The sequence below is a fragment of the Tubulanus polymorphus genome, chromosome 5 (assembly GCF_964204645.1).
Source record: "Tubulanus polymorphus chromosome 5, tnTubPoly1.2, whole genome shotgun sequence".
Classification (NCBI taxonomy): domain Eukaryota; kingdom Metazoa; phylum Nemertea; class Palaeonemertea; order Tubulaniformes; family Tubulanidae; genus Tubulanus; species Tubulanus polymorphus.
In genome coordinates, this window is record NC_134029.1 from 5327656 (window position 1) to 5355527 (window position 27872).

General features: G+C 37.8%; 1 protein-coding gene across 5 annotated transcripts; it reads right to left on the reverse strand.

The window, feature by feature from the left end:
* Positions 1–550: 550 nt before the first annotated feature.
* Positions 551–27661, reverse strand: LOC141906370 (chromodomain-helicase-DNA-binding protein 1-like). Of its 5 annotated transcripts, none has more exons than XM_074795619.1 (37): positions 27570–27661; positions 27201–27329; positions 25651–25808; positions 24821–25238; positions 23530–23613; positions 23201–23274; positions 23018–23113; positions 22517–22678; positions 21184–21234; positions 19863–19913; positions 18075–18208; positions 17412–17640; positions 17224–17324; positions 16736–16914; positions 16510–16640; positions 16203–16419; positions 16008–16097; positions 15488–15678; positions 15112–15247; positions 14289–14723; positions 13732–13881; positions 13499–13647; positions 12985–13171; positions 12324–12497; positions 11179–11411; positions 10746–10888; positions 10522–10657; positions 10290–10443; positions 9750–9860; positions 9304–9546; positions 9088–9216; positions 8308–8619; positions 7580–7713; positions 6192–6347; positions 4754–4849; positions 4017–4277; positions 551–3495 (listed from the first exon to the last, which is right to left on the reverse strand). In XM_074795619.1, the coding sequence occupies exons 2-37, from the start codon at positions 27210–27212 to the stop codon at positions 3339–3341; spliced, it is 5874 nt and encodes a 1957-aa protein (XP_074651720.1). In that variant the 5' UTR covers positions 27213–27329; positions 27570–27661; the 3' UTR covers positions 551–3338. The 5 variants fall into 5 exon arrangements, with proteins under 5 accessions (XP_074651720.1, XP_074651719.1, XP_074651722.1 ...); XM_074795618.1 differs by having other exon boundaries at positions 6192–6350; XM_074795621.1 differs by lacking the exon at positions 21184–21234 and having other exon boundaries at positions 6192–6350.
* Between the last annotated feature and the right edge of the window lie 211 nt (positions 27662–27872).

Genomic DNA, 27872 nt, shown 5'->3' on the forward strand with positions numbered 1-27872 from the left:
TGAACGGTATTGTGTACGGTTTTCTGGTAAAGGGTTTAGTTGCGAATCATTAGGCGAATGCGATTTCTACTGTGTTCACTGGATTGGAAGTCTTTCTCGACGGGATGTGCCTATTTAAAGTCTTCATGAACGAATATGAAGTGCTTTGCACTGCTAGGTGACCTATACGGCCATAATACATTAATCTACTTCGCATACAGGGAATACATACGTATCAAACAGTAATAGTCAATAATATAGTGAAAACTAAAAACGTCACATCCTTTAAAAAAGAAAATCATATTTATTCTCATCGCTGAGATCACGAAACGAAACAATGATACAGGCAATAAAAACGTTTCATGTCCATTTCATTACTTCCTTTCCATTAGACGATTGTTACTTTATGGGAGATCTCAACTAACAGCTCATAAAAATCCTTACAAAATTGAAATCATGCTGCCGGTCTCATCCACAGTAAGTGCTGAATCAATATCTTCCTTACTGTCCGAAACAGAACCATAAAACAGTAAAAGCAATAACGTACTCGCATGTTATTTTCTGTACATGTTTATTTATTACGGTTTTTATCGCTATGTACAATGTTCGGATAAATTTCAACCTTTTCTTTCGGTTGTTTACGCATTTCTATATAATACAATAGAAAAAAAGAAAGTTACATCTCAAAATACAAAACACCAACATATACAACTCCTGGTTTTCATCACAAAACAGGAAAAACCACAGAGAGCATTGATATATCTTATGGGTCTATATTTTCACTTACGTACATACGTTCTATCAAACATACAGCTCGCGGTTTCCAGAAAACGCAAATATTTTGATATGGAAACGAAACTCGAAGGCATTTTTCAACGACGAAACCGAGTTTTCGCCTTAACTCATACACGGCGCCATCTATCAGAAATGACACGAACTATCAGGAATATGAATACTATGGGTTAATTTACTCAAATTATCACATCGAAAATTCTTTCTCTATCACCACCTACAATAAATACTAATTTAAAGTCATCGGAACAATCTAAACACAAAAGTTTTTAAGAGACATAATCGACATTAAGGGTAGAACAATCATGCATCATGCATGCATACACCTGAAACGTGCATCTATTATCACGACATGATCCATTTTTTCATTCATTTTCCATCAATTGATAAACATATTTTCATTTCTTTCATCAGTCCTCTAGATTGCGAGAATGTTTTAAAAGGCCATGCGACAATCTAGGACAACGAATTCACGCTAGGTACTGCCGAACGAAAATGAACATAAATTCCATCGGTCAGTAAAGCGACGAGAAAGAAAGTTTCCAAGAAATCGAGCTTCGATCAATCACAGAGTTCAATCATAAATAACATTTTTTGATTCAATAAAAATCATGTTTCAACGCACACACATATATATATATATTCAACTATATATATATATTTATATATACATATAAATCCCGTATAGAAACGGTATTCAACTATCATACATCATCGTCATACATGCGCCACCTTTAATTCACAATTGATAAAATCATCCGAAACAACACGCTCCGATATCAATTGGTGAATCACTCCGACACGTTGTCGGAGAGAGATCGCAATCGGAGAAGCACATCACGTATACATAAAAACAACGCAGTTTTTTTTTCAAATCGACGACACAGAAAATTTACATTGACGGGGTAAATCAATATTTGCATCAGGAACGCGACACCGGCATATTCCTCCTCTGGCAAGTGAGGATCCACCAGGTGCGTCAGTAGTGTGCAGTGGTCGTTATAATTCTACTCAAAATTTAAAGAAAACCCAACAACCGATATAAAACTTTAAAAATCCCGGATAAGGATCCAGGGCCGAGCTGCATAGTCGTGACATAAGTCCAAATGCGGTCTTTAATTTCAGACTCATTTAGATTTCGGACTAATTTCAGACTGATTTAAGTTCCTAGATTAGCTAAGATGGTCTTACATTGGTTTTAAAGCTAAGCCATGACTGTGCAACCGGTCACAGATCTTTTTAAAATCAAGGTCACTGACTAGAAAATGAACTAAATTTTCACGATGGAAGACCAACTATCAGTCACACCATCTGTTGGGATAGCTTAATGGTAAGGATACGAGAGAGCACAAGAGCATAGCCAGAGGTGGGAAAAAACCTTTTACAGTCGTGGGCATTCTGAAGTGTATATTCCCACTTACAGCCTTTGTGCATTTAACATCCTAAAAAAATCAAAAAGTTTCACTGCTTTCTCCTAATCATCCATTAAGTCACCTTTCCAAAAGTAGAAAATATGTCTAACAATATTCACGAACGCGTTTACACTTCTGTGTCAGCAAAGTACGAGTCTCGAAACCTGCTTAATTCAGATGTATTCGGATTTTGATTTACCGGGTGCGAATTATTTACAGTTTATAAGCCACTCGGGCTTAAAGAATGGATATCTTACAAACCGGTTCAATTTCATCGATCAAATTTTATCTGGATTGAACAGGCTGAGCTGTACTAGCATGTTCCGCTTTAAATTCAAATCTTTGGACAAACAGAGGAATCTAATTTTTTTAGTCATGATTTTGAGATGATTTGACGAAATAAAAACAAAAAAATAAATTTTATAATCAAGCATTTTGTACAGTGGAGCCTTGTTACAACAAACTTCACAGGACTAGAAAGTCTCAACCGATAGGTCATTAAATCCTGTATGAAATTAACCAAATTATTTTGTGCAAAATTCTATATTAGTGCATTGTACCAGAGTTCGTTACAACGAGGTTCCACTGTAGTAGTTTGAAGGACTAACGAAACTCTCGATAAAATGATTTTTACTTTCTATATCTTTATACAAAAGTATGATACACACACGTCACTGCACACGGAATAAAAACAACTAAATTCGACATTTCTTTACACAAACTAAGATCAGTTGAACTGCTCAGTGGTTTTTTCCTATTTACAAGTCTATAATATCTCTCTTTTAATTATAAACAAATCTTTCTGTTGTTTGGCATAAAAAGGAATGGTATACGTTAATTATTAAAGCACATTGATTTGATGTAAACAATATTGGTGTATTTATATTTTATCTCTGCGTTGAGGTCACGTTAGGCAGCCTCTATTCTATTAACACTTCCTACACGTCCGATTAACTGAGATATCACTGTTCATATACCGGTATTACTGATTCAATTCCACGCCGGTTCTATCTCTGAACTATCGCGGCCCCGCGCGCACGCGCACATACAAACACACGCATTTAAAACCATTCCTCCTCAAAAACGCCGATCAATAATCAAATCTATCAATATATAAATATCGCTCTGTTAAACACTGGCCCTGGCAAGCGTGTGTCAGTGTCTTTGGCTGTAGTCTGATTTATAAGCGTCTAAACGAGGATCTTTCATAGATCGCGGATAGTTGCGGTTATCACGGTCCGGTAAATCCTCCGGTTTTCGCTTGCGTTCTCTGTCACCACTATGAGATTGATATGTCGTATTCTTCTGATACCTGCAAAGATAATATGGAAATATTTTACAGTTAAGTATTATATGTGTCCATCCGTCCAGGTTGAGGAACTGCAGTGATAACAAGTACAAGGGGTATTCCATCTGCAGGTATAGATACAGGGTCTTACTAAATATTACTATGTCAAATCAATAAGACAAGGCATTCTGGTAGTGTCCTTTTGACCACTCTCCAGGACCCAGTTCCAAAGTCATGAGTTAGAGTTAACTCGTGAGTTAAAGTTAGTTCATTTTCAATGAATTAACTCATCAGAGTCAAATCTTAACTCGGAACTGTGGATCTGGGCCCTGAATTTCCGAAATTTCCAGAAAAAATGTACCCTTTGTTTTACATTAATTACTCTTTTTCCACCCTTTTTCTACTCAATTTTAATAAATTTAGAGCATTTTACGAGACTTAAAAATTAGCCCTTCGAGTTGCAGATTCCAAACCCTCATATACATGAGAAATTTCGGGACGTTGTCTGATTATTGAGGGATGTGCAATGGATATGAGATATTTACCTGTCGCGGTCGCGGTCATCACCGGATGGACGATTATGAGAATTGTAATCCGGTCGGTAATCGGCGGAGCGGTGATAATCAGAGCCGCGGTGATCGCCACGATGATCACCTCCGCGATGATCGACGCGATCGTGCGACCGATGGAAACCATACGATGAATTACCACCAGCGCCATCTCTGTCGCGATCCGGCCGGTGTCCGTAATGATGTCCCGAGCTGGCACTCGAATGCTCTCGTTTTGTGTCATTATTGCTCGAAAATCTACAATCACGATTTGTTCACAGAAATTATTATACGATACACCAATTGAAAGAACGAAATTCTTATAAAAATTGAAAATATTCATTCGGCGATAAGTACAAGACTGAATTAAAACATGCGGTTCTAATATAAGAACGAACAAAAAGAAAACACAACACTTCAAATCAATCTAATAACATTTACATTCGAAACATAAAATATCTTGCTAATAAGATGGTACTTGAAGGAGTTAGCGGAAACTAATTCCTCCAAGGTGATATAATTATTTATTATTATTATTATTATTATTATTAGTCATTAGTCATTATGTTCAATGAATTAGGTGTAGTATTGCTATAACATACGAAAACATTTTACGTAACAATCTAAGTCAGATCTCAAAACTATAATCTCTAATGGTTAGATAGCAGGACTGTAAATCAAAGTCCGATGAATGCCTAATGTATCGTGAACAGAATTTCCCGTGGCATTCGTACCTGGAACTTTCATTTTCAGGATGATGGCCGCCGGTCCACGACCTACCAGTAGATGGTTCCGGTCTATTATACTGATTATTTAGACCATCCGGTAATCTAATGAGAAAAAATATAAATCAGAACACCCCTCATTTGGTCAGCTTTTTGATTCTAATTAACACCACCACCAGTGTAGCAGAATTTATTTTGGATGTGTCTTAGTGTAAGCTTTATAGAGCGGAATACTTTGATGTATTGAATATAATCAATTGAGGTACCAAAGAAACTTCTTTTTAAATATGATGGTGGAATTGTGCAACTATTGCATGTAGTATTCATTCTAAAGGCAACAACCCTCGGCCAGTCTACGTAAAGCAGGCTGATTATAGTTACTTTGAATTTCATTCATGGTGGACAAAATAGGAGCCCCACTGAGATAAATCATCAAATTGATGACAGATGACGGACATTATGAGTGGGTGATGATGCTTTGATGTTTATGTCAGTTAGTTGGTTATTGTGTGGTTCCTATCCAATTCTAATCAGGCAGTTCGGCCACCTGAGGTACATACAATTAACAATGATTAAATGTGGCAATAATCCAAATAGTATTACCTAATGTAAACAGACTAGATTTTGTAGAGTAATTAAACTGTCTATCCTTGACTGAATGAACTGTTAGCCACATCAACAGTTCAATGAAAGTCCTATTTACCAATTACCCCATATAAACAAATCAATTTAAATCCCCTTCTGTCACCTAGAGACCTATTTGATGCAGGTGTGCTTAGTGAAGTTAAAATACAGTTTAGCTGTGCATAATGTGCCACCAATCACCTATATAAGGCTTCAAACATTAGCAATAGTGATAAAGCACTTTCATTTTACGGGGAGCCTTTTTCTCTGCATTGAGGGGTTACTGTTTACTAAAAGATTTTAACGAGACCCAATCTGAGATTTCACTCAAAAACATCCATCCCAGATTATCACTGTTCAGAAGAATTTGACTCCCTGCAAATAGTTACCAGTATTCTAAGTAATGTAGTTATTAAGAAGGATTTTCTCCCACTTGTATCACATCTTGGCTTTGGTCCTTAGTACTTTGAAGGCTAGATTTATTCATGTCACAGTTTTCGCTTCTAGTGTATCCTAGCTTCACCAGGTAACTGAGTTATTTCTCATTAACCTGACGAAGCTACTAAACGGTAGTAGTGAAAGCTCATCTAGTTAACCTTTTAAGTACTATTAGTCTTTAGGTTTACTAATTGGACACCGGGTTAACACAGATCCTCTACAACTCTAGTTAAGCGGTTAGTTCAAAATGCTGAAATTGATGTAGTCGGTGAGATGTATATGCTCGAACGGCGGATACTTTGAGTACGACAGAACGTAATCAGAAACCCGACCGAGCCCGCGACGAGAGCAGTGAGAGAGATAGAGAACTGCGTCTGAGCCTTACCTATGTCGGTGTTCCCCTTTCGCCAGTGGACTAGAATGCGAATTCATATCACGTGACCCACCCAGAACGTTTCGGAACGAAGCGGCGTGATGATGGCTTCCGTACGAACTGGACGATGATGATGAGGGCGGGGGATAACGCGGGCCGTTCGATATACTACTAGCGCGGAAAAATAAAGAGAAAAAAGAAGAAAATCGTCCACTATGAAAATGTGGTATGTATACAGAATGGTAAACCAAAAAAAAAAAAGAACGGAAAATGTTCACATAACCGTGCCTAGTGTGATGATATCATAAATATATAGTAGACTCAACTTCTTTTGCTCAACTCAGAGAATACTCTAAAGTTGATAAATTTTACTAAGAATTACAATGGGGCCTTTTATAAGACTTGCTCACACAATTGCCAGTTAGTCCATTCTTGTTTGGCGGAAGGGACCAATTTACAACGGACAAAATCAATGCTGCATTCACCAACATTCAGAATCCACTGGTACCGATAGACCCAACAACGTGGAAATTAGGCAATTAGAGCGAATTTACGCGCTGAGAAATGGACCGATGTATGTCCTTTTGGTCAGTCTAAATTGGTTCCTAATTCAGAACAGAAATTTTACAGGTGCGAATGTTCAGACAATTTTAAATTGGAACAGAATGAATCAAGAACATTCTATATAACAGTGTGAACCTGGTCTTAAGTGAGTACGCAATAGAATTTTCTCATGTACCCTATTCTAAGCGTTACATATACAGGAATTCCAATTTCTTCATCCTCCCTGCATGCTTAATGCATTCTTAGCACAACTCAGCTGCACTATTTGTGGACCGCAATAAAGCGGAGTCTACTATATCCAAATATAAATTGAAGTGCTGACGAGTGAAGCAAGGAGATAAAATTACACAAATTATATGAAATGAAAATCATGCCGTACGATTCCTTCAACTGCGTTTACGATCAACGGAAAATTTCAACAATCACAAGAAGGATAAGTTATGTAAGGCGTGAAAATCAATTTGCTTTGCTCGACGAATCACATCACGTTATTACTGCTAAAACGACTTTACGAAGCTACCGAATTTCACAGCACAAATTCATTACTTCATAAGATATTCATACAAATCGCACAGCACACGATGAACTCTTTTAGCCCGTTAGAATTTGTTGAAATATCTGACATGACGCGAGAAATTCATTTTCAGAAATTTGACAATTTTACGGAAATATTTGGTAGTTTTATTTCAGGCTGAAAGAGTTTAACGACTTACTGAATACGGTAAAATAATCACAATTTAAATTACTATATACACTAATAACTAAGTAAAACAATTATATAGTTCACACCTACTACTGTATATACCGGTACAACATGTATCGGTTGTAGCACATACCTCTCTCGGCTGTCAGTTCGTTGCTGGTCGACTGAAGGTGGCCGTTGTTTCTTCTCTTTTTCCTTTTTATGTTCTTCTTTTTTCGCGCTGTGATTATTCGACGACGAATGCTTCGCGTGACTTTTATTCGAATTCTGTCATTGATTACAATCGAAATAGAAAAGAAACGCGTGTCATTTATCACCGAGGGGAGATCAAGAAGACATCTTCAACAGGACAGGAATTTCTCATTACGAAAACTCATTTTATCGAATCTAAGCGGCATGGATGACAATTGCATAAAAATGTATCGAAAATTTCAGGGGAGCTCCCCCAGAACACTAAGAGCTTTGGTGCCTGCGTTGCTTGCCAAGGAAGGAACCAGGGCTGCCAACCTCTGATTCATCGAAATATGAAAGAAAATGTTCAAATTAATCAGTAATCAACAGTAAGACCCTCAGTAACATCTTTCATATTTCTGTATGCACCAAACAAATCTAATCTGTATTTCTAATTATGAAAGAGTAACAAATACTGAAAATCAGGAACAGTTGGCAGCTCTGAGGAACCCTCCACTATTATTAAATGTCCTTTTCATACGAGGCAAACCGCCATCCCTGGGAGGATGTTATAGCGTTTCAATTGAACCTTATCTCCTCACTCATGAATCATTTATTGATACATTAGTAATATACAGGGATGTCCTATAAAGCCGGAGCAAATCCCTGATCATCAACGACAAAGCTCACCTCTTCTTTACTGTCCTTCGATGATTTATCCTTCGTGCGTTCATCTTCGCGTTTTTTCAACGCGCGTTTATAAAGTTTGTGCAACTTCTTCGCGTCGAAGTCGGTGAATTTCGAGACGAACACCCACAAATAACTGCGCCATTCGCGGATACGCTCCGGGTCGTTATATTCCGATAAACATTCGGCGATTCGGTCGCCGATTTTCAGTAAACAACGGCGCGTATGTTCCAACTGTTCTTTCTCGGATAATCCATCCTCGGGATTGTCTAATAACTTCAGCGCTTTTTTCACCGGTCGCATCTTTTCCTTGCACTGAAAACAAACAGGAACAGGTTCTTAATTAAGTATACGGAAGGAAAAGCTTTGAAATACTTCAACATCAATGTTGAACTAGCCAGGGTTCCCATTTATTTCACTCGCTTTATCCCTGACATGTAAGTTGTTTTCTCGACTAGATCTGCTTAGAATCCTATCAATCAACACAATCAAATATGCTAGACATAGACTGAAACTGCTGGATTTTACCCGCAATCTAGCAATCTCAATAAATTTCCCTGATTATTAGCTTTTTTACAAAAATTCCTGACTATTCCCTGATTTCCCTGTTAAAGGATTTCAAAATTCAAAAGTTTTTCCCAAGTACTGGTATGACACAGGCGATTTTCCAATTTCTCCTAATGAAAAAGGGGGCCTTTAAATTGATAAACATATGCCATACTACAGAGATGTCAACACTTATAACAAATTCTAATTTTCAGAAAATGAAAAATTCACACTTACGAATTCAAATGTCTCCTTTTCGAGTTCGACTTCGCTGCTGTTTTCCTGACTAACGGCAATCGGTTCCGAATTCGCCGTGAAATGCATCGGTTCTGATTTTGCTGCCTTTTCTTTTTTCTTTCTCCCCGTCTAAAAACGAATACGTCGACCAAAATTTAAATACAACGATCTAACGACGAAAATCAATCAAGATTTCAAGGCGATATTTTTGCGAACCTTCTTCTCCGGTTTATCGTCCAGTAAATCGCCGTTACTTTCTTCCCCTTTCTTTCCTTTTCGTTTTCGTTCTTTCGTCGGTTTATCCGCGTTTTGATCTTTCGTTTTCCGACGTTTCTTCGCCGTTTTCCCGCCAGCCGTGTCGTGGCTGTTTTCGTCGTTTTCAATGTTCTCTTTCTTTTCCGAATCGGCGTCTTTCGTTGCCTTTTTCCGGCGCTGCTTTTTCGGTTTCGCTTCGGTTGGCTGAAATTCGAATTCGAAATGTTGTATTAATAATGGGTTACCAGCAATGCTACTGCAGTTAACGAATCCACCAGGTAAGCTTAGTGGCGCCATCTGGCGGGATAGTTGGTGAGCTGGTAGACTATTGAATGTTCTCAGCAGTCATAATCTGGTGCAAAACTCCTTCTAAAATAATCCTGACCAAAATCACAATCAAAACTCACAGTAAGACCAGCTTTTTGAAGTTCAATTTGTTTGCGTAAGACTTTCAGTAAATAATCAGCTCTACTCTGCAAGTGTTTGGCTTGAGGCTTCAGATCACCATCGGGTAAAATCTGAAATATACATGCGCGGTGAGAAATATGACAATTTTAATTACGGGTACAAGCGAAAAAGTTTTATTTCCAATTTTGCTACGATTGCTTCCAATCTATTGCCTCATCTACGTGGATCTCTTTGAATTCAAAAGATTCGGAAAATGACCTGATCACATTAAAACCCAGTCTGACACATCTGTTTTCTGTAGTATAAAGCGTATGGACTGTAGATGCAGTTTCACAGTCACTTAAGCAGTGGTGAACAAATAAAACAGGTGCTATCCAAAATCAACAGAATCCAGTTACATATTTGTGAGTTAACCATTGAGTTAAGATTAGTTCATCTTCAATGAGTTAACTCTTAAGAGTCAAATCCTGGGTCGGAACTGTGGAAATGGATCCCAATTACTATTGTTATTATCATTGTCATTAAAATATTGGATGTACCTTATCATGAAGAGTGCTGAGGTCTGGGTCCATTTTGATGGCTTCCCAGCTACCCATTCCGTATTCGTGAATACCGACGAGAAGCATTGAATCTTCTTCGATATCCCACGGACAATCCCAATGAGCAGCTTTCGTTCGTGACAACAGTCTAAAACTATAGAGAACAATCTCTCGTTAAAAATGCCAGCCTGCGATACGACTATAGCTGAATTTCGATTGAGAATGGTTTTACCTCATTTTATCTTCTTTCTTCGCGGGTATCAATTGAGGCAACGGTTCCAAATCGTGTATACTAGACATTATCGACTTCGCGTTGATGCTAACATTGCCCAATTTGAACGTAGGACCTCGGTGACTTTTCTTGTTAGCTGCAAAATGAAATAGTCATATCGTAAAAATCGCCAAACCTAATCGGGATAGATTCTAGGTCATCTAGTCAACCCCTGATCTACTTACAATCAAAAGTTGGATCTTCTTCCAGTTTAGTTTTGTATTCTTTCATCGCCGATTCAGTTTGCTCCGATAACAGATCAGCTAAATGTTTTAAGTCAGCGTGCGCTTTCTCCTGTAACTCAGCATCCATAGCGATCGCATCCAATCTGTAAAATACAAGCATTCATTCTACACTCTTAATCCAGTTAAACAATAAGACTATTTCATTTCAAGGTGGCAATATCTGATCTAGATCTTATCATGCGAGATTTGGGAAAAATGGTGTTCTGGGCATGATTAGACCCAGGGTAATTTGATTATTTCAAAATTCGATATGAAATATGATTATCGCAAATAATAATTTGAAGTAAATTTGACTCACAACTGTAGAACTGGATCGAGGATTCGGCCATCAAGTATCTTAACCGTAAAAAGTCAGATGTAGTTCAACTCTTACCTCGACAGCGGATTTCCGAACTTCTTGAAGCTTTTCACGAATCTCCTCACTTCGGCGTCGGTGAAACCCTTCACGTGATCGCGAGCCATCGATCTCGGGCGGCCGCGTTTTTTCGGCTTATCGTTGTCGTCCTCAGAGTTGTCGTCGTCGGATGAATCCGATTCGTCGCCTTTCTTCTTCTTTTTACTCTTACCATTACTTCCCGACGGGTCTTCATCCGAATCGAATGTTAGCTGAAATACATGAAAGATGAGTTCATATCGATCAACTAATCAAGTGATGACTCTGTGTCTATGTTTGACTACAGCAAGCAAGGATTCACCAAGTTCGCTTATGTTCGGGACGAAGACGCCGGATTTCCTCTCAAATTCAATTCAAACTGAGATGCAGTTTGGGGAATTGATATGATATGATTTACTTTCTCCACAAAAATTTTCATAATCAACAAAATATATAAAATAGTTGATTTTAGTTAGTGAGAGGGACAACGAGCAAGCTTTAAAGATGTACACAGCTGCAAGTGCTGAGGTGAGGAGCCATTCACAGGCGGTAGGACTAATGGTTCATACTAGATTCTGATTTCCGAGTAGAAAAGAAAACCTCCTCAAAACATACATACTCAGAACTTGTTATAGCACCGAGATAAAAAAATATCCAATTTCAATGTATTCACTATTCAATAAGTCTTTCACGAACTTATAAATATGAAAATCTACTGTCAAATGACGTAATCTCTGTAATGTTGAGGCATGAATCCACTATAGTAAGCAGGTTAACCCCTGGAATTTACTTTGTACTGGGTTTTCCCAGTGACTCACATACTAGGCCGAGAAATCAATACAATTGTGTGCAGAGCTATCCTGGCCATATCAGGAGACGCTTTTACGGCAATTTTTTTTGTTTACCTACACGTCAATTGATTGTAGAAACTATTTATTTACCCATCGCATTTTTCAATCACACATAATTTTTCCCTGATTTCTCTGACTCCTAGAATTTTCCAGATTTTCCAGGTTCCATTGGCCACCCCAAGTATTAACGAAGTCTGAACAAGGTTATGCTCGTAACAAAGTACAACGATATCGTACTACTCAGCAGCTCTGAATACATTAACCTGGAAATAATGAGTTGATATATATATTTACCTGCTGTATAGTTTTACGTGATCGCGGAGGTAAATGGAGCTTCATCAGTTCCTCTTGCCTCGCTTCATCTTCAGCTCGTTTTCGATCGGCTTCCGGTATTATTTCCTCCCACGCTTTACCCGACGGTTCCGATGGCTTGATTTCGTCATCTTCCATATTATCGAAACTCACAACCTGAACACGAGAGCAAAAATTATCATTACAGACTCATGCCTTACGTACTAAATTAGTGAGTAAGTGTAATTCCCACTATTGTTGAAAGACTAAAAAGTTTATTTGAAATACTAGAAATATTTCGGGTGGATGCTACCACCCTTTTCCAGTCTAAAAATGACTACGTGAAATCTCTAAACTGCAGTAATGTTTCACCAAAAAGTATGCACAACAGTATGCATAATCACATCTGTGGACTACAATAAAATTTGTCAGTAGAAATTTCCTGTGATGACAAAAATTGGAAAGAGTCGAAAAAGTAAGAACTTTCAGGATTTTACCACAAAAGTAAACCCCTATAGGAGCTATACGAAAAAATTCAGAAAGTAAGAACTCTTCAGACTGTGTCAAGAATAGCTTCAAACCCTCGAATACATTAACACTGAATAGAAGACAAAGGTCGTTTAGAGTACGAGTTTTAGACAAATTCTTAGATTTTGATCGTTACCTTGAACTGTGAAAGTAATTCATTGTCGTCATCTTTATCGTCGACTTCTCGAGTTTCGGCGCGACGTAGAATTTCGTCGATATCGACTTGAGGTTCCAGTTCTTCACCCGACTCTTCTTTAAACAAATCTTCAGCACCAAATTTCAAAATCGCAGACAGTTCCTCTTTATTGAAGGGCGTCGATGTACTGAAATGAGAGAAGTTTCTCAAATTAACTATGGTTATAGGATTCGCATTATCGAACTTAGAAAATAAATATTTAAAAACATGATTCAATTTCATAATTGACATAACTAACTATAGAAGACACTGCCTCACTCAATTACATTGGAAGCGTAAATATTTCATCTAATCAAAGAGTGGGATTAGGCAAATTTGCAATTTTTCCAAAAACAATCTTTGTATAATTCAGACTTTTTTGTCGTAAACCACTAGCGAATAAGGTGGAGTATATTTCATGAGATGTAATAGCCGGATTTTCAGGTCCCCCACTGATAAACAGTTTTTGACTTACCCAGAAGGTACATTGCCCCTGTTGAGTACGGTGCGTCCAGTTGTGTCCATACGCTGTATGACCAAGTGATCTAAAACCATTTTCTTTTTGGCACGTTCTATGATATCCTCTTCAACCGTCGACTTATGCACTAATCTATATACACTGACCTGAAAACGAGTCAATATGAAAATCAAGTCTCAGAATCTATACAGAATTTATTTTGATCTATATCTATGACAGTGAAAACGTACTTGATTTTTCTGTCCTATTCTATGCGCCCTGGCCTGGGCTTGGAGATCATTTTGTGGGTTCCAGTCACTATCAAATATAATGACCGTGTCGGCAGTGGCTAAATTAACGCCCAGTCCACCGGCCCGAGTCGACAGCAAGAAACAGAAATCCTGAAGTAATCAAACATGAAACTTGAGATGAGCAGCCTGTTGTAGGACTTTTGAAAGGAATAAACCTACCAGCAATATATGAACTTCAAATGACATTTCAAAAGGAAAAACATTGATCTCTCACAGTTATGAGTTAGATTTAATTCATGGTTTGAAATAAGTTAATTCAAAATGATTTCACTCAAGACACAAATACTAACTCGCGACTGCAGAACTGAGTCCTGGTTTCCCTATCATTTTTTGCAAGAAAAGCCAAAAATCATGAATATTTGTTCAATTTTCAAGAAATCATTACATAAGACATTTTTGTATTAATTGAGAACACAAGTAAAATCAGCCCGAGATAAAATCAGGTAAATCCGCCAGACGTCGATGATAAATCCGACACCGATTAAAATGGAACGGACCTGAGATCCTTCTGCGTTGAAATGATCGAGAGCCTGTTTACGCAGTTCGCCGCGTATCGATCCGTCCAAACGCTGGAACATGAAATGTCTCAGTTGCAGATACTGCGCAAGAATGTCCAACATTCGCACCATCTGCGAGAATATGAGAACGCGGTGACCGGTTTGTTTCAATCTCAACAGCAGTTTATCGAGCAGAATCAGTTTGCCGCTGCTCTTTATCAAATCGGTCAGCGCCTCTTGTCCTTCGAGGTAGTCCTCGGGATTGCGCACGAGATACGCGTGATTGCAACACTTTTTCAGCTCCATCACGATGTTGACGAAGCTCGAAATGTTGCCTCGATTGTCTTTGCACAACGCGTTGTAGTTCTTCGTTAAAATCCATTTGTAATATTGTTTTTGAATAGCAGTCATTTCCACTCGCAAAATCTGTTCGACCTGAAGGATAAACAAACTAAAAGCCTTAAAATAAATTCTTTTTTCATTACTCAGTGTGATTTTTGTTTTCCTCCAATAATTTTTCACATTTTTTCACCTTAAAAAGAATGTATTTTTTCACATTGAAATTTTAAAAATATGAATATTCTTAAGATGGATTTGGTTGTGAGAAACAGTGGGAAACTGGGTTCTTAAAATGACTAAACAGAGCCCAAAAAATACAACATGCACATGTGTCTGAGTGCTTCTAAAGGATCATTCTGCTGGACTAGACATGATAACTTTCTGCAAACAAAATATCACACCATCTTTGCAAGTTTTTACATTTTTTTTCTTTTCCTTATTTTGCACATCAATCTCACTCCAATTTCTTAACATCTTTACTTACTTTTGCTGGCAGTGATTTTTCGACGTCTTTTTTCACACGCCGAATGAGAAATGATTCGAGCTCTTTGTGTATACTGGCAAAGCCTTCTTTGTCATTTTTCGAATGTTTGTCTTCGAATTCCTCCCATCGAGGGAATCTGAAATTCATGAAATTACAGTAACATCCATGATGAGCTTTCATACTTTATTTTTCACAACAAAATACCATAATTTTCGCATTTTTTTCAAATATTTTCACCTCAAAACACAATAACAAAAGTGGTTCCTGATAACAATCTGGATGGGTTAAAATAAAATTTCTTAAACTTTAACTCTGAGAAGGGAATTTGTCAAAATAGGTCTAAAATTACAGACTGAAAAAGATTACAAAAACTCACCTCTCCGGCATGATAAAATGTATAAGAGACCAGAGTTCTTTGAGTGAATTCTGCAGTGGAGTTCCTGTTATGAGTAGCCGATGATTCGTATCGAACGTTTTCAGTGTTTTGTATAAAAGCGAGTCATCGTTTTTTAACCGATGCGCCTCGTCGACGCCGAGGAACGCCCAGTGAACGCTTCCGAGAAACGACTAAACGTAAAGAAACAAGAAACATGAGCATTCACTGATGCATTCAGGGATCTTTCAACATTTTTTGCACCTCCTTAAAATTAGCCTTTCTCACAAAGTACAAGGATTTTTCACATCAAGGTAGAATAACATACACGGTTACCGATCACAATCTGGACGAATTAAACTTTAACGCCAAGTGCATAAATTCTGAGCTGAACGGTATATGGCATTAAAGGGGATCAAAACTCATCTTGATTTTCATGATTTATCACATATTTTCACTTTCTTTTATCAATTGTTCACCGAGTTCCACATTAATGCGACCGCTGGTTCAAACATATACGAACCTTATCTTTCAAAAGTATTTCGTAAGTTGTGACTATCACGTTGAATTTGAGACGTTTATTTCCCGGATGACACCATTCGTACTCGCGAATCTATAAAAGAGCAATTCGAACGATCATTTCTCTCTCAATAACTCGGATGAAAAGATCGGTGTAACCGCCGCCCGAGCGCGGCTCAAAACATTATTTCCAACTTACTTTATTACGACTATGAACATCACCGAGGTATATAACGATATTCAAATCGGGAGCCCACGTGACGAACTCCCTCTGCCAGGCAACGATCGTCGACAACGGAACGACGAGAAGGGAAGGTCCGAACACTTGGTGTTGATTGGCTAGATACGATAGGAATGCAATAGTCTGTATAGTTTTACCGAGACCCATTTCATCGGCTAAAATCGAGGAATTTCCCCTACAAAACAACATAAACAACGCAAGGGTGATTTCTGAAAATAATTTGTGGAGATATTTCTTAAAACTCGACAGTCAAAGTTTCATTTACCTGCACCAGGAATGGGCAAGCCAGTTGACGCCATGGAGCTGATAGTCACGTAGTATAAAGTTTTCATTGCCGTTAGCGATATAGTCCGGCTGGTTCTTCATGGCCACAAACTTCGGACGGGTTTTTAATGCCTGAATTTTGAAACAAACGTCATGTTTCCTACTTTCATATTCAAAAGCAAAAAAATGAATACAACAAAATATAATTTCGAAAACTGTAAACATACTCTGCAGATTTTTGACGGGATCTTTTGAGATTTATTCCTTGTTTTGAATTTGTTGACCTTCTCGGCGAATCGGCGTTCAATGAGTTCGCCGTCCTCCCACGTACACTCTGAATATGGTAATCCTTGCCATTTACACAGATAGTCCGGAAAACCGGTCTCATTTTTAGCCTTTTGAACAGCTGAAAGAAAAAACCTTGATAATAAATCTATTTCTCCAAAATCATCATCACATGACCCACCAAATACACACTAAATCAAATTTTTCTACTCTACGTGTGATTGTCAATTTTTCACTTATAAACTATTCATTTGAGAGAAAAGTTCAATCAATTTGAAAGTAGATGAAATTGAATGCAGAAAACCCGAGTAACTACAAGCGAACCTAGTGGATCCTTGCTTGCCACAGGAGCTTCCCATTAAATAGCAGTTTTTGAATTCTATGAAATAGATATGATATTAGAGAATATGTCAACCACTGGTACACATACCTACAACACGTTCAACGTTTCTATACTGTTCATGGAGCTGCTGACTCATTTCAATTTGGCACTCGTAATATTCGAGGTCTTCAGGAATGGCCGATTCTTTCCTGAAAAACAAAATACAGTTAATTTAGATATCAACTATTTACGATAGAAGCAGCTCTTATTACTTATAGAATTAACGGCTAATTTACCATTCTCTGATCTCTTCGTAACGCTTTTGGAAGTTGTCTAATTTCTTCATTCCGTTGGCTTTTTGTTCTAATAGACTATCGCGACACTCCCACGTATTGTGTATATGCGACCAGTTTTTCCACTTGATCAGGTATTGAAGTTCCGTTTCGCCGACGTCGCAATTTTCGACGCCTTCGTTCGGATCACCGTTATCTTCGCAGTTGTACACGGTGGTTTTACTACCGACAGCTGAATCGAAACGAAGCAAACCGAATAGTTTTAACGATCGGAAAAATACGGATTTGACACCGGACTGTTTAGGGAGCATTTGCGGCTATGAAACTGGGCCAAAAATTAAACGAAAAAAATCAAAGAAAAAACTGATCCATTTTTGTAGCGATAGAAGATTTACTCAGTATAACTATGGATCAAAAGCGTGCTCTGCAAGAGGTTTTTTCAGGAAATCAGCCACCACTACTGTTCTAAAATCTGCTGCCCCTTTAATCAATGGCAATCTTATAATTGCTTATGACGACTGCTTCCTAATATTAAGGAGTTAATGAGAGACGTGGCAGATATCACCAAAATAAAGCTTCATTTTCAACGACTCCAAACCCTGTACAAAAAGCTTTGTGTTCAGCAAAGAATTCATGCCGCCCCTCTAAACACTGGATCACACGTACCTCCTTTCTTGCCAATTCTGATATCGAGCACTTTTTCGATAGTCTCGTGATTTTCATCTTCAGCGTCGGCAGCAGTTGCTTCAACCTCGATGACATCATCGGAGTCAGTCGCGTCATCTGTATCTTCTTTATAACTGTAACGATTAACAAATAAAACATTCAAGAACAATTAGTGATTTTCTCAAGGGCCTTTACATATAGAGCCGTCAAATTTTCAAATTTGAAGTCGAATAGCTTTTTGACGGGAAAAGGAACCTGAGCCAGAAATTATGCGGGAAATCATTTCTCATTTACAAATGAGCCTAGTTTTCATGTGCGAAGTGAAGCCTTTGAAAAAAAAATTTCTTTCCCCGATAGAAAGTGATAAAGCAGAAATAATGAAACCTTTGATAAGCTGAATTCTCAATGAATATTTATGTGAAACATTGTGAAGTTAATTCAGATCCCCGCCATTTGGAACCGAACGAAATTCATCTAAATCCCGAGAAAATAAGAATAATTTCATGTTCAAGTAGAATGTATTTATATCTGGGGTTTGCGAAAAAAAAAATTGATTTGAAAAAGCGTGTTTGACTTTAGTATCTTTCCTCGCTGTCCGTCGTATGTCATAATTCGATACAGCACTGATGGCGAGGTTTACATTCCGTACAGAGAGGCAGCTTCGATTACCAGAGCTGCCTGTGTTCTAGTAGTCCATTTAGCATTTGAAAAGAAAAATCGATACGACAAATATCAGGAGCTACGGAGAACTCAGCTTATGTACGGCATCGACTGACTGATCTGTGTTGTAAACGTGTCAGCGAGGACATATCGTTTTAGATGACAACATGCTGATATGGTATATTACAAAGCCTTCTATTCATTTATTGATAAAATTTTCGTATCAAAACAGCCAAAGCGCGAAATAAACTTTAGGCTACGGCGGATGACGGGCGATATCAGTAGAAATGAAGAAAATGTGAGCCGGTGGTATGATGAACTGTCTACTAATGAACTACCAGAGATTCAGAAAATCTGATCACCTCGAACTAAATTAAGACGAGAAGTCATCTATTCTACTTCCAGTAACGCTTAATTTATCACACTTACAATCATAACGAATGAAGGATGCAACGACTTGTCTAATGCTTATGCGTAATATGATGAAAACAATTTCTATCGCGATGAGAAGCAAAGATCAATATTGGCCCGGCGCACACTAGGCAATTTTCCTTCGCGAACGGAAAGATTTTTAATCATCAGCAATTTTTGTTTAAACATCCGACAATAACCCTCTGCTTGCCTGCACTGCCAACTAGATGATTTCTATGGCAGAATCGCAGGCCGCACTGTGGCGACTCTAGTCGTTGATGCGACTTCATTTCAGAAGGCCGGCATTTTGTGAATCGCACATGATTCCTATCTAGGTGGCGATTGGCTGTTAGTTATCAGAATTCGAAGCGACTCATCGCTTTTTTTGCGCACAAAGGTTGCCAGTGCCAATAGGCGATATCATAGAGAATTTGTCGCTTGAGATATCAATCACCAATAAACAGCCTGGTATGCGCCGGGCTTAAGATACCCATGATTTCGGTCGAAATATACGCATTCCTATATACCAGGGTAACTGAACAAGTGATCAAAAGTATTTTTGAAGTATTTTTGGCATTACATTCGAAGACAGAGAAATGTGTTGTGAGAACGTAATTGGAAAAAGTTTTTACTTAAATAAAAAGCCAGGTGTGAATGAAGGTAGGACGACACGACGTTGAAGCCTTTCAAAGCGAGACCATGCACGGCACGTCCTACCTGACATTCTTCGCAGGTTTCCGTCGCGAACTACTGCGTTTATTGCCACCACTGTTGGTAAAATAACCATCATTAGAAAAAATAACAATACACAAATCGAGCAAGACAGAACCAGAAAAAAATGACAATATCACGTAATTGATTAACGACGATATAGAAATTAAATCAATTTAATGCACTAAACACCGAGTGTCTTAAACGTGTTACTTCGATGGCACAAAATACATTTTTATTGGCTATATTCAATGAATGTCGCACTAAAAAGCCTGTCTGGCCGGCGTAGTACTCTATTTATCAACGCCAACTGGCTGATTAACTCAGAACTACTGATTGTTGCTTTATCGAGATGTTATTACGGCCTGGTAGTTGATAGAAAAATGGAGGAATGCGTGGTAATTTTTGCGCCTGCTCAAGGGGTCTCAGTGTACTGAGTGTTTACTGCGCAGCTGATGCAATATATAACTGCTGGCGCATACGTTGTTTTTATATCATGTGACTGATATATCTGATTCTAAATATATAAAACCTTGCTATTCAAATCCTGGTTTCTCAAGTATGGCTGCCACGCTCTGCAAGGTGTTATCAGTAACAAGTTAAATATTCCATCAGTTAATATTTCATTGAAATATCATTCAAAATCAGTAATCAATGGCAAAACCCACAGTTACGTCTTTCCATCCTTGTACATATGGAAAAAAAAAATAAAACATCATATCAGTATTTTTCAGGATTTTGTATTGGAAATCAGCAATGGTTGGCAACTCTGCTCAAGACACTGTCCATGAGAGACAAAAACCGAAACGTTGCAGAAATAAATATATTTGTATTTTTTTAATCTTTAAAATCCATGTTTTATCAAGTATTTATATTCGCCACATTGTTTTGATTGTGAAGCCTGCCAGACATTGGCTTTTTTGTCTGATCTATTTAACGGTTGAATCTGTTCTCTTTCTCCTTAACCTTATACTTAATAGCTACAGTGAAATCTTTTCTTTGTAGCAATTAAGCATCAGTTTAAAGAAGTCTACTGATGAACCACAATCGCAGCACTGGTGACCATCAAAGGTTGTTTTAATGCAGACAGCATTCTATATTTCATACACAGCAATTTAGCCTACAATTGTATCAGGGCTATATAATAATACGTAACAGCCATGAACATTGATGTATCATTATGACTGAGAATAGCCCGGTATTCAAATCGTAATCGACGTTTAAAAAAGTAGTGTATTTCAATAGCGCATTTTCATTGCGATTGTGCTATATAACTAGAAAGCAGACATAAAGAAATATAAAAGGGCCACCTAATAGAAAGGCGTACCTAATACATCCGGTATGTTTCCGCTGAGGCTTTTTCTGCGAAGCGTTATTACTGACAACGAAAAGCAAAAATCACGATCAAACATATTATACGCATACAATCTTAAAAACACAAGGCTGAAAATACAGTTAGTAGAATATTAACCCTTTCAGTGCATCTACACCGCAATGCGGTGTATGAATCGGTGATGGATTTTGCTAGTACACCACACTGCGGTGTATTGATGTAATTAGTGATTAGTTTTTTTCTCTATTGAAAGATGGCAGCACCTGTCAAACAGTGAAATATTAGTAACTAACGACGCACTATAGTGATATTCCCGTTATTCAACACACTAGGGTGGAATTTTTCAAAATTTTTAAATTATCTCCAGCACTATAGGGTATTGATTAGTCAGCACTGAAAGGGTTAATGAAGTTAACGTCTCTTTGAGAAAGAATATGCCGGGTAGAAGTAAAATAGTGTAAATATTTGGTCACAGGTGGCACCACTGGGCTTTCGTCAAGACTAAATTGCAAATTGTGTTACTTGTTCCAAAAACAATTCATATACCTAATTATTATAAACAACTCAACTTAGTAGAATCTAGGGTCCTTACAGATCAGGGAATCCAAAGTTCCCCGTTATATTTCCATGATTTTCCAAAAAATCTTTTATCAAACTATAAGTTCTCCCTGTTTATCAAGAAAAGGGTCAGAATTCACTAGATTTTACCTGCAAGGAAAGTCTGGCATTCCTGATTTGTAAGAACCTTTCAACGAAAAGATTTTTGATGCATATCCTGCATATATATTGTCGTCAAGTAATAAGAAATGAAATATCCGTCGGTAAACGATGGATTAAGACAGGCTGCTGGCCCCAGACGACAGTAGCTTATACCTGACTGAATCGACAACGCTTCGTAAATTCATACGAGAACAATCGGTACAGCGCAGACCGTCTCGATGCTTTCGAATTAAGAAACTCCTACAGTTTCACAATTAGATCAATGAAATCGAGAAAACATAGGCCGGGAAAACATTCTCTTTTAAAACCAGTCATGATGCAAAATGCGGAACCACAGACTAGCTAGGAATCGTTTGAATTGGCAAACTATTTTAGAATTTTAAAATATTCATTCATAAATAATAAGAAAATATTTTTTCGTGAAATTCGAGAATATATTATTGATTAAAATCATTTAAGAAAGATTTCGGAAAGAATTTGTTAACTTGTAAATCAAAGGGTTAGGTTTAATAATCGATGGTTATGAAATACTTGAATTGGGCAATAATGAAATGAGTTGAGCAGAAAATTCTTACACTGAAATCTAGAGAAAGACTACGATTCCTACCTGACTTTCTTAGTGCCGCGTATTGATATACGCCTGCTAGCATCATCATCACTGTCGCTGTACGTGGCGCATGATGATAATTTCCTGCGTCTAGCCGAACCACCCGTGTTCTTCCTCGGACGGCCAGCACCTCGCCGCGTCGTGGAGCCGCGTTGGTTTCGGCTGAAATAAGACGCACAAATCAGGTTTCGAATTTCAGAAAACCAGCAAAATTAAAATACAACGTTTTAGATCCCAATTTCAGCTTAGGAACTGAATATAACTTGATTAAATAATTTTAATACTTATAACAAATCTGGATTCTTCGTTTTTGACTGAAACTGGTCGTGAAAGTCCCTATTTCAAACTTAGATCGGACACGGCGGTATCATTTAAATGGGACTGCAACAACAAAACTATCCCAGTCACTGGATAGTGATTGGGATAGTTTTAATCAATAATTGACTTATTCCAAGACTCTTGAACTTTCCTCTTAGAGCAAAGTTAATTCAATAAACTCACCTGGATGCACGTTTTGGAGTAAAGTCATCACTATCGCTGCCACTATCCGAACTATCATCACTACTCGACGAATATCCTGCACCCCAATCTCCGCTACTGTAAATACATTCAACAAAATCATATCGTTTCACTTCATTAACATTTAGTATTCATTAGTATTAAATCAAGTAAAAGTTAACATACTTTTTCCTGGCCGGACGACCTCGACCTTTCTTCTTTTTCTTTTTACCCAAAACTTCATCTTCCGATTCAGATGTCTGGAACAGTACGAGTGACCATTATCATCAATAGGTGTCTATTCGTCAATCGCGGAATAATTATTGCATTTCCGTTCACACATATTAACCCTTTACCAATTGGTCTGTGCATAGATTATCAAGCCCTCACATATCTTTCAGTGTTACAGTATATTCCACTGTACTACGTTGTAGTCGTGTTAGTCACCCTACTCTGTGTGTCTTAATACCAACCGTGTTCGAGATAAGCTGTGTGTTAAAATACGATTAACTTACAGGTTTAATGAGAAGTCGTTCGGGTTCCTTTCTAGCGCGACTCGACCGCCGAACGCCGTATAATTCTGGCATCTCTTCCCACAACTATCAAATAGAAATACACCATCATTTCTATAGCCAAATAACATGTATGTATTGTATATACCTTGCCATCACACCAAGTACACACGGCATGACCTTTACCTTAACAGGGAAATGGGAATCCTCATTGTGCTTTTATAATGCATTATATCAACAATATTCCATTTCAGTCGCAAACTGCTATGAACCTTTTTTGTTGTTTAATAATGAAGAGACGGTTCATCTTTGAATTTAGTACCTTTTTCTTCACTCTTCATAATAGCGTATACTTTCAGCAGTACATGTACCACACTTCATTATAATGACACTTCCTTAGCAGCCATATTGAATTTTCAGGCATGCATTCATTATAGAACCAGTTCAATTTATATAACGCTAACTCAGTTTTGTAGATTAACCGATATGTACGGCCTTTAATTGAATCCTGGCATTTAAAAAATTAGACAGCACAACACTAGAACAATAGCGGTTAAACTAGCATTGGCATTGGCAATAAAACCAAGCAAATAAAGGAATAAGCTAAAGGAGCATAATGTAAAGCCAAACAAAAATATAGCTCTGAAATGGTACTCGAATCGCAAGTCCAATATTCTGGAATATCTGACTTCAGGTTCATAGGACAAGCAAAAAATATCAAAATCCGTAAGCACAATTACAGAAAGCCAGTGTTCAGAACAAGTTGATTATACATATATGGTTTATATGTATATATGATATGGGACATGTAGGTTGAGCGGAAATATGCGATCGCTTATTGTTTCCATCAATAATCAACAGAAAATAAGAAACAAATCTACTGTCAATAAATAATATATATTCATATATATCGACATAGAAAAAAAAATAGTACAGCACCTTTAATAACATTCGAAATTCATATTCGGCATTAATTAAAAGCTGTATTAATTAAATCGATGTTCCTTTATCTAAATCCCTTTTAACTGCAAAAACCAAATCGATAAATCAAAGTTTTCATTCATATCGCAAACTTCAAAGTGCCAATCCCTAGTCATTGAATCATTGAATGCACTGAGTAAATGTTCTAATTTCTCTGTTAAGCTAATTTCAACTGAATTAAGATTTTTCATAATTGAGTCTTCTTCTACTACACAAATACATACCGCACGAAGATCATTATCATCTCGCGCCCTGAATCGAACACTGGCCATCTGAAATAAGCGACGTTAACAGAAGAAGGTGCTGTACTTACGTCTTTAATGGTGCCCACCTCTTTTAAATCACTTAAAGAGCGTTGACGTCGTTTCCTCGCGCCGAGCGGTTTATCGTCGTCCGAGTCGCTGCCGGTCGTCAAACGACCGTCATCTTCGTCGTCATCGTCGACTTCCATCGATTCCTCTTTCATCTCGTTTTTACTCGGTTTATCCGCCGCGTTCTCATCATCGTTGCCGTCATCATCATCACCCGCTCGATCGTCGTCGTTATTGTTATCGTCGTCGTCTTCCCCGTCGTCGTCCTCTTCATCTCCGTCGCTCTCTTTTTCCTTCTTCACCTCGTTTTCGTCTTTACCCGACGATAAACTGGCATCTGAGTGTTTCGGCGACGCCGGCGCGCTCTTCGAATCGCTCGAATCCGATTCCGAACCAGAGTTCGATCCCGATCCGGTTCCGCTGAAAATTCAACGCAGTCAAAATAATTCAATTTAAAGGGCTTTTTTACATCGCCCATCCCCAGATTACCCTCTCTCGGGCCTCAGCAGGGATTGGGACCAGTATGATAGATACCCTACCCAAAAAGACCAACGTTTGGCACTCAGAAATTATCGCCACCAATCAGATTACCCATAGTATTATTGCCTCATCAGTAGATTCCCAGTAGCCTGGGCTAAAATCAGACACAATCTGATCAGTAGATAAAGATATCAGTGCAACTATATGCGTTCTGGGTCTATTCAGACGTGGGCTCAACCTGTGGCAGAGTGTCGATGCTATCCTGTACGAATCCCTGCTAACTGAGGATGGATTAAAACACCATCGAGTGCATTATTCAACATAGCAATCGATTATCAATTATCTATTTTACCTTCCGGATCCAGATTCCGAATCTGATCCAGAATCTGAACTGCCCGAGCCGCTGTCATCGGATTTCGTTTTTGATTTATCGTTTTCTTCTTCTTCAGGGGGCGGAGGCCCGAATAAATCAGTATTTAGCCCTTCCAATGGGCCTTGAGCATGTATTAACTATAAATAAAAATGTTTCATATTGTAAATGACCACTTTCACTCATTCCCAGTTCAAAATTGTTATTCAATTATTTCGAGGATGAAGTGCTTTCAATTTTCTGCTAATTCTTCATTATGAATATGTCTAAATTGAACTGTATTTAGATTTATTCACCCGAAATTAGTCGAAAATGAGACTAGACCAAATGATATTAAAAGATTAAGTTCAAAAAGCTTAAAAATAATGAGAACTAAATTTCCTTAACATCTTATAGAGGAAACAATCAGTTTTTTATGAGAAATTATAGGAGTTTAATAGATGCTCCACTTATGTGAAATTGATTTCTAAAAGATATACAGAGTTCAGTATTTTCGATGTGCAAATTGAGTAAAAAACATCTGAAAATTAAGGTAAAATATGCTAAATATTGATATCAAAAGCCTCCAATTTTGTGTTAAGAATAATGCTTATTCATCTTCATATTGAAGTTGGTAACATTTTGAAGAAAATATAATGAAAACATGATATGGATTTGTAGAAACAATAGATCTGAAGAAAAGAAGAAAAATTGTTGATTTTTCTTCAATTTGAATGCAATATCCCTTTTAACTCATTATTAGAGCTAGATTTGATGCGTTAAATGAGTTGGAAAGCATGTTTATACGTAAAAGAACTGAATTGGATGTTTATCTCTTGCCGAAACTTGAAAATTAAGCCGCTTCTAAACATGAGAAATATTGAAATAAATCCTTATATTTCCATATTTCCTTTCAAGATATACGGAGCAGTACAATATCAAAGCTCGCTGGAGCAACAGAAATCGTACTTTACACGAGAAGAAATTCTTGCCAATTAATCAAACAATTCTGGCCCCCAAATTTTAAGATTTTAGCTCACAGCCGTACCGCCGCAAAAACAGAGAAATAGCAAAAATGGGTCCCCTTCAAAAATCTAAATTTTGGGGTGAAATGTGTACGAAAATGTCTCCTCTACAACATATACAACTTTGGTGGTGGTCCAACATCTATTATGGTGTTTTTCAGGGGTCTGAATCAAGGTTGCCTTCATCCGGCGTCCAAAGATTTGCAAAAATACTGCTATTTTCTATTAAGAAATACCAGAGACTCAAGAAATTCTACGACCAGTAAATACATTTTTAAAAAGACTCAACTAAAACGCTAACAGAAAAGGTGAATTTTGCTTTAAAATTCGGCTGATTACGATGAAAATTTCGAATTTGTAAACTGCAGGTATAGTGCCTAGTAGAAGAGTTCATTCAAGCATTCAAGAGTCACTTAGTTACAGATAAAAATACCCAAAACACCTCGCGACATGGTTTAAAATGCAAAAACAATCGACAGACACTAAATCTTCAATTTCATCGAGCAATTTTCACGATTTGTGGCTTACCTTATTGCTCATGCTGCAAATTTAATCATGTTTACTTGTCAGTAGTTTCAGAGGTCGATAACGTTAATCCTTTTCGTGTCGAGTTGTAAGCAAATAACGCAGTATTTTTCGCTAGAGGATGGCTGTAACCTGCAAATGAATACGCAGAGGTTATTCTAAGATCGAGACAGTCGGAGTTCGACGGTCACCGGGCCGAGATTAGGCCGTTGAAAATGAGCCGTCATAAAAATGGCAGCGGCAGCCATGATAAAATTCCGTCGGAAACGAGCGAAATTTCGGGTAAATCGCCGCTTTTTCAGCTCGATTCGACCGCTATCAGCCGAGTCGCAATTATTCGGTTCGTTCTGCGTATCGAAATGCGAGGAATACCTGTGTTTTCGATGAGTTCACCGCTCATCGGGCCGCGATTTCTCGTGGAATTTTGCTGGCAGATTTTACGAGAAACGGATCGTCAAACATGGCGGCCGTCATCATCACGGCAGCGCGCGGTGCATTCTGGTTGAATAATAGGCACTTGTGACCCACATATTTATTAACATTAATGAGTGGCGTCAAGACTCAGATCATCCGAATTATCGCGTGAATTATTAATTAACTAGCAAAAATACGGATATCAATTCTAAGTGAAATCTATTTTCACATTTCATTTGCAAATTATTGCATAAACGATCA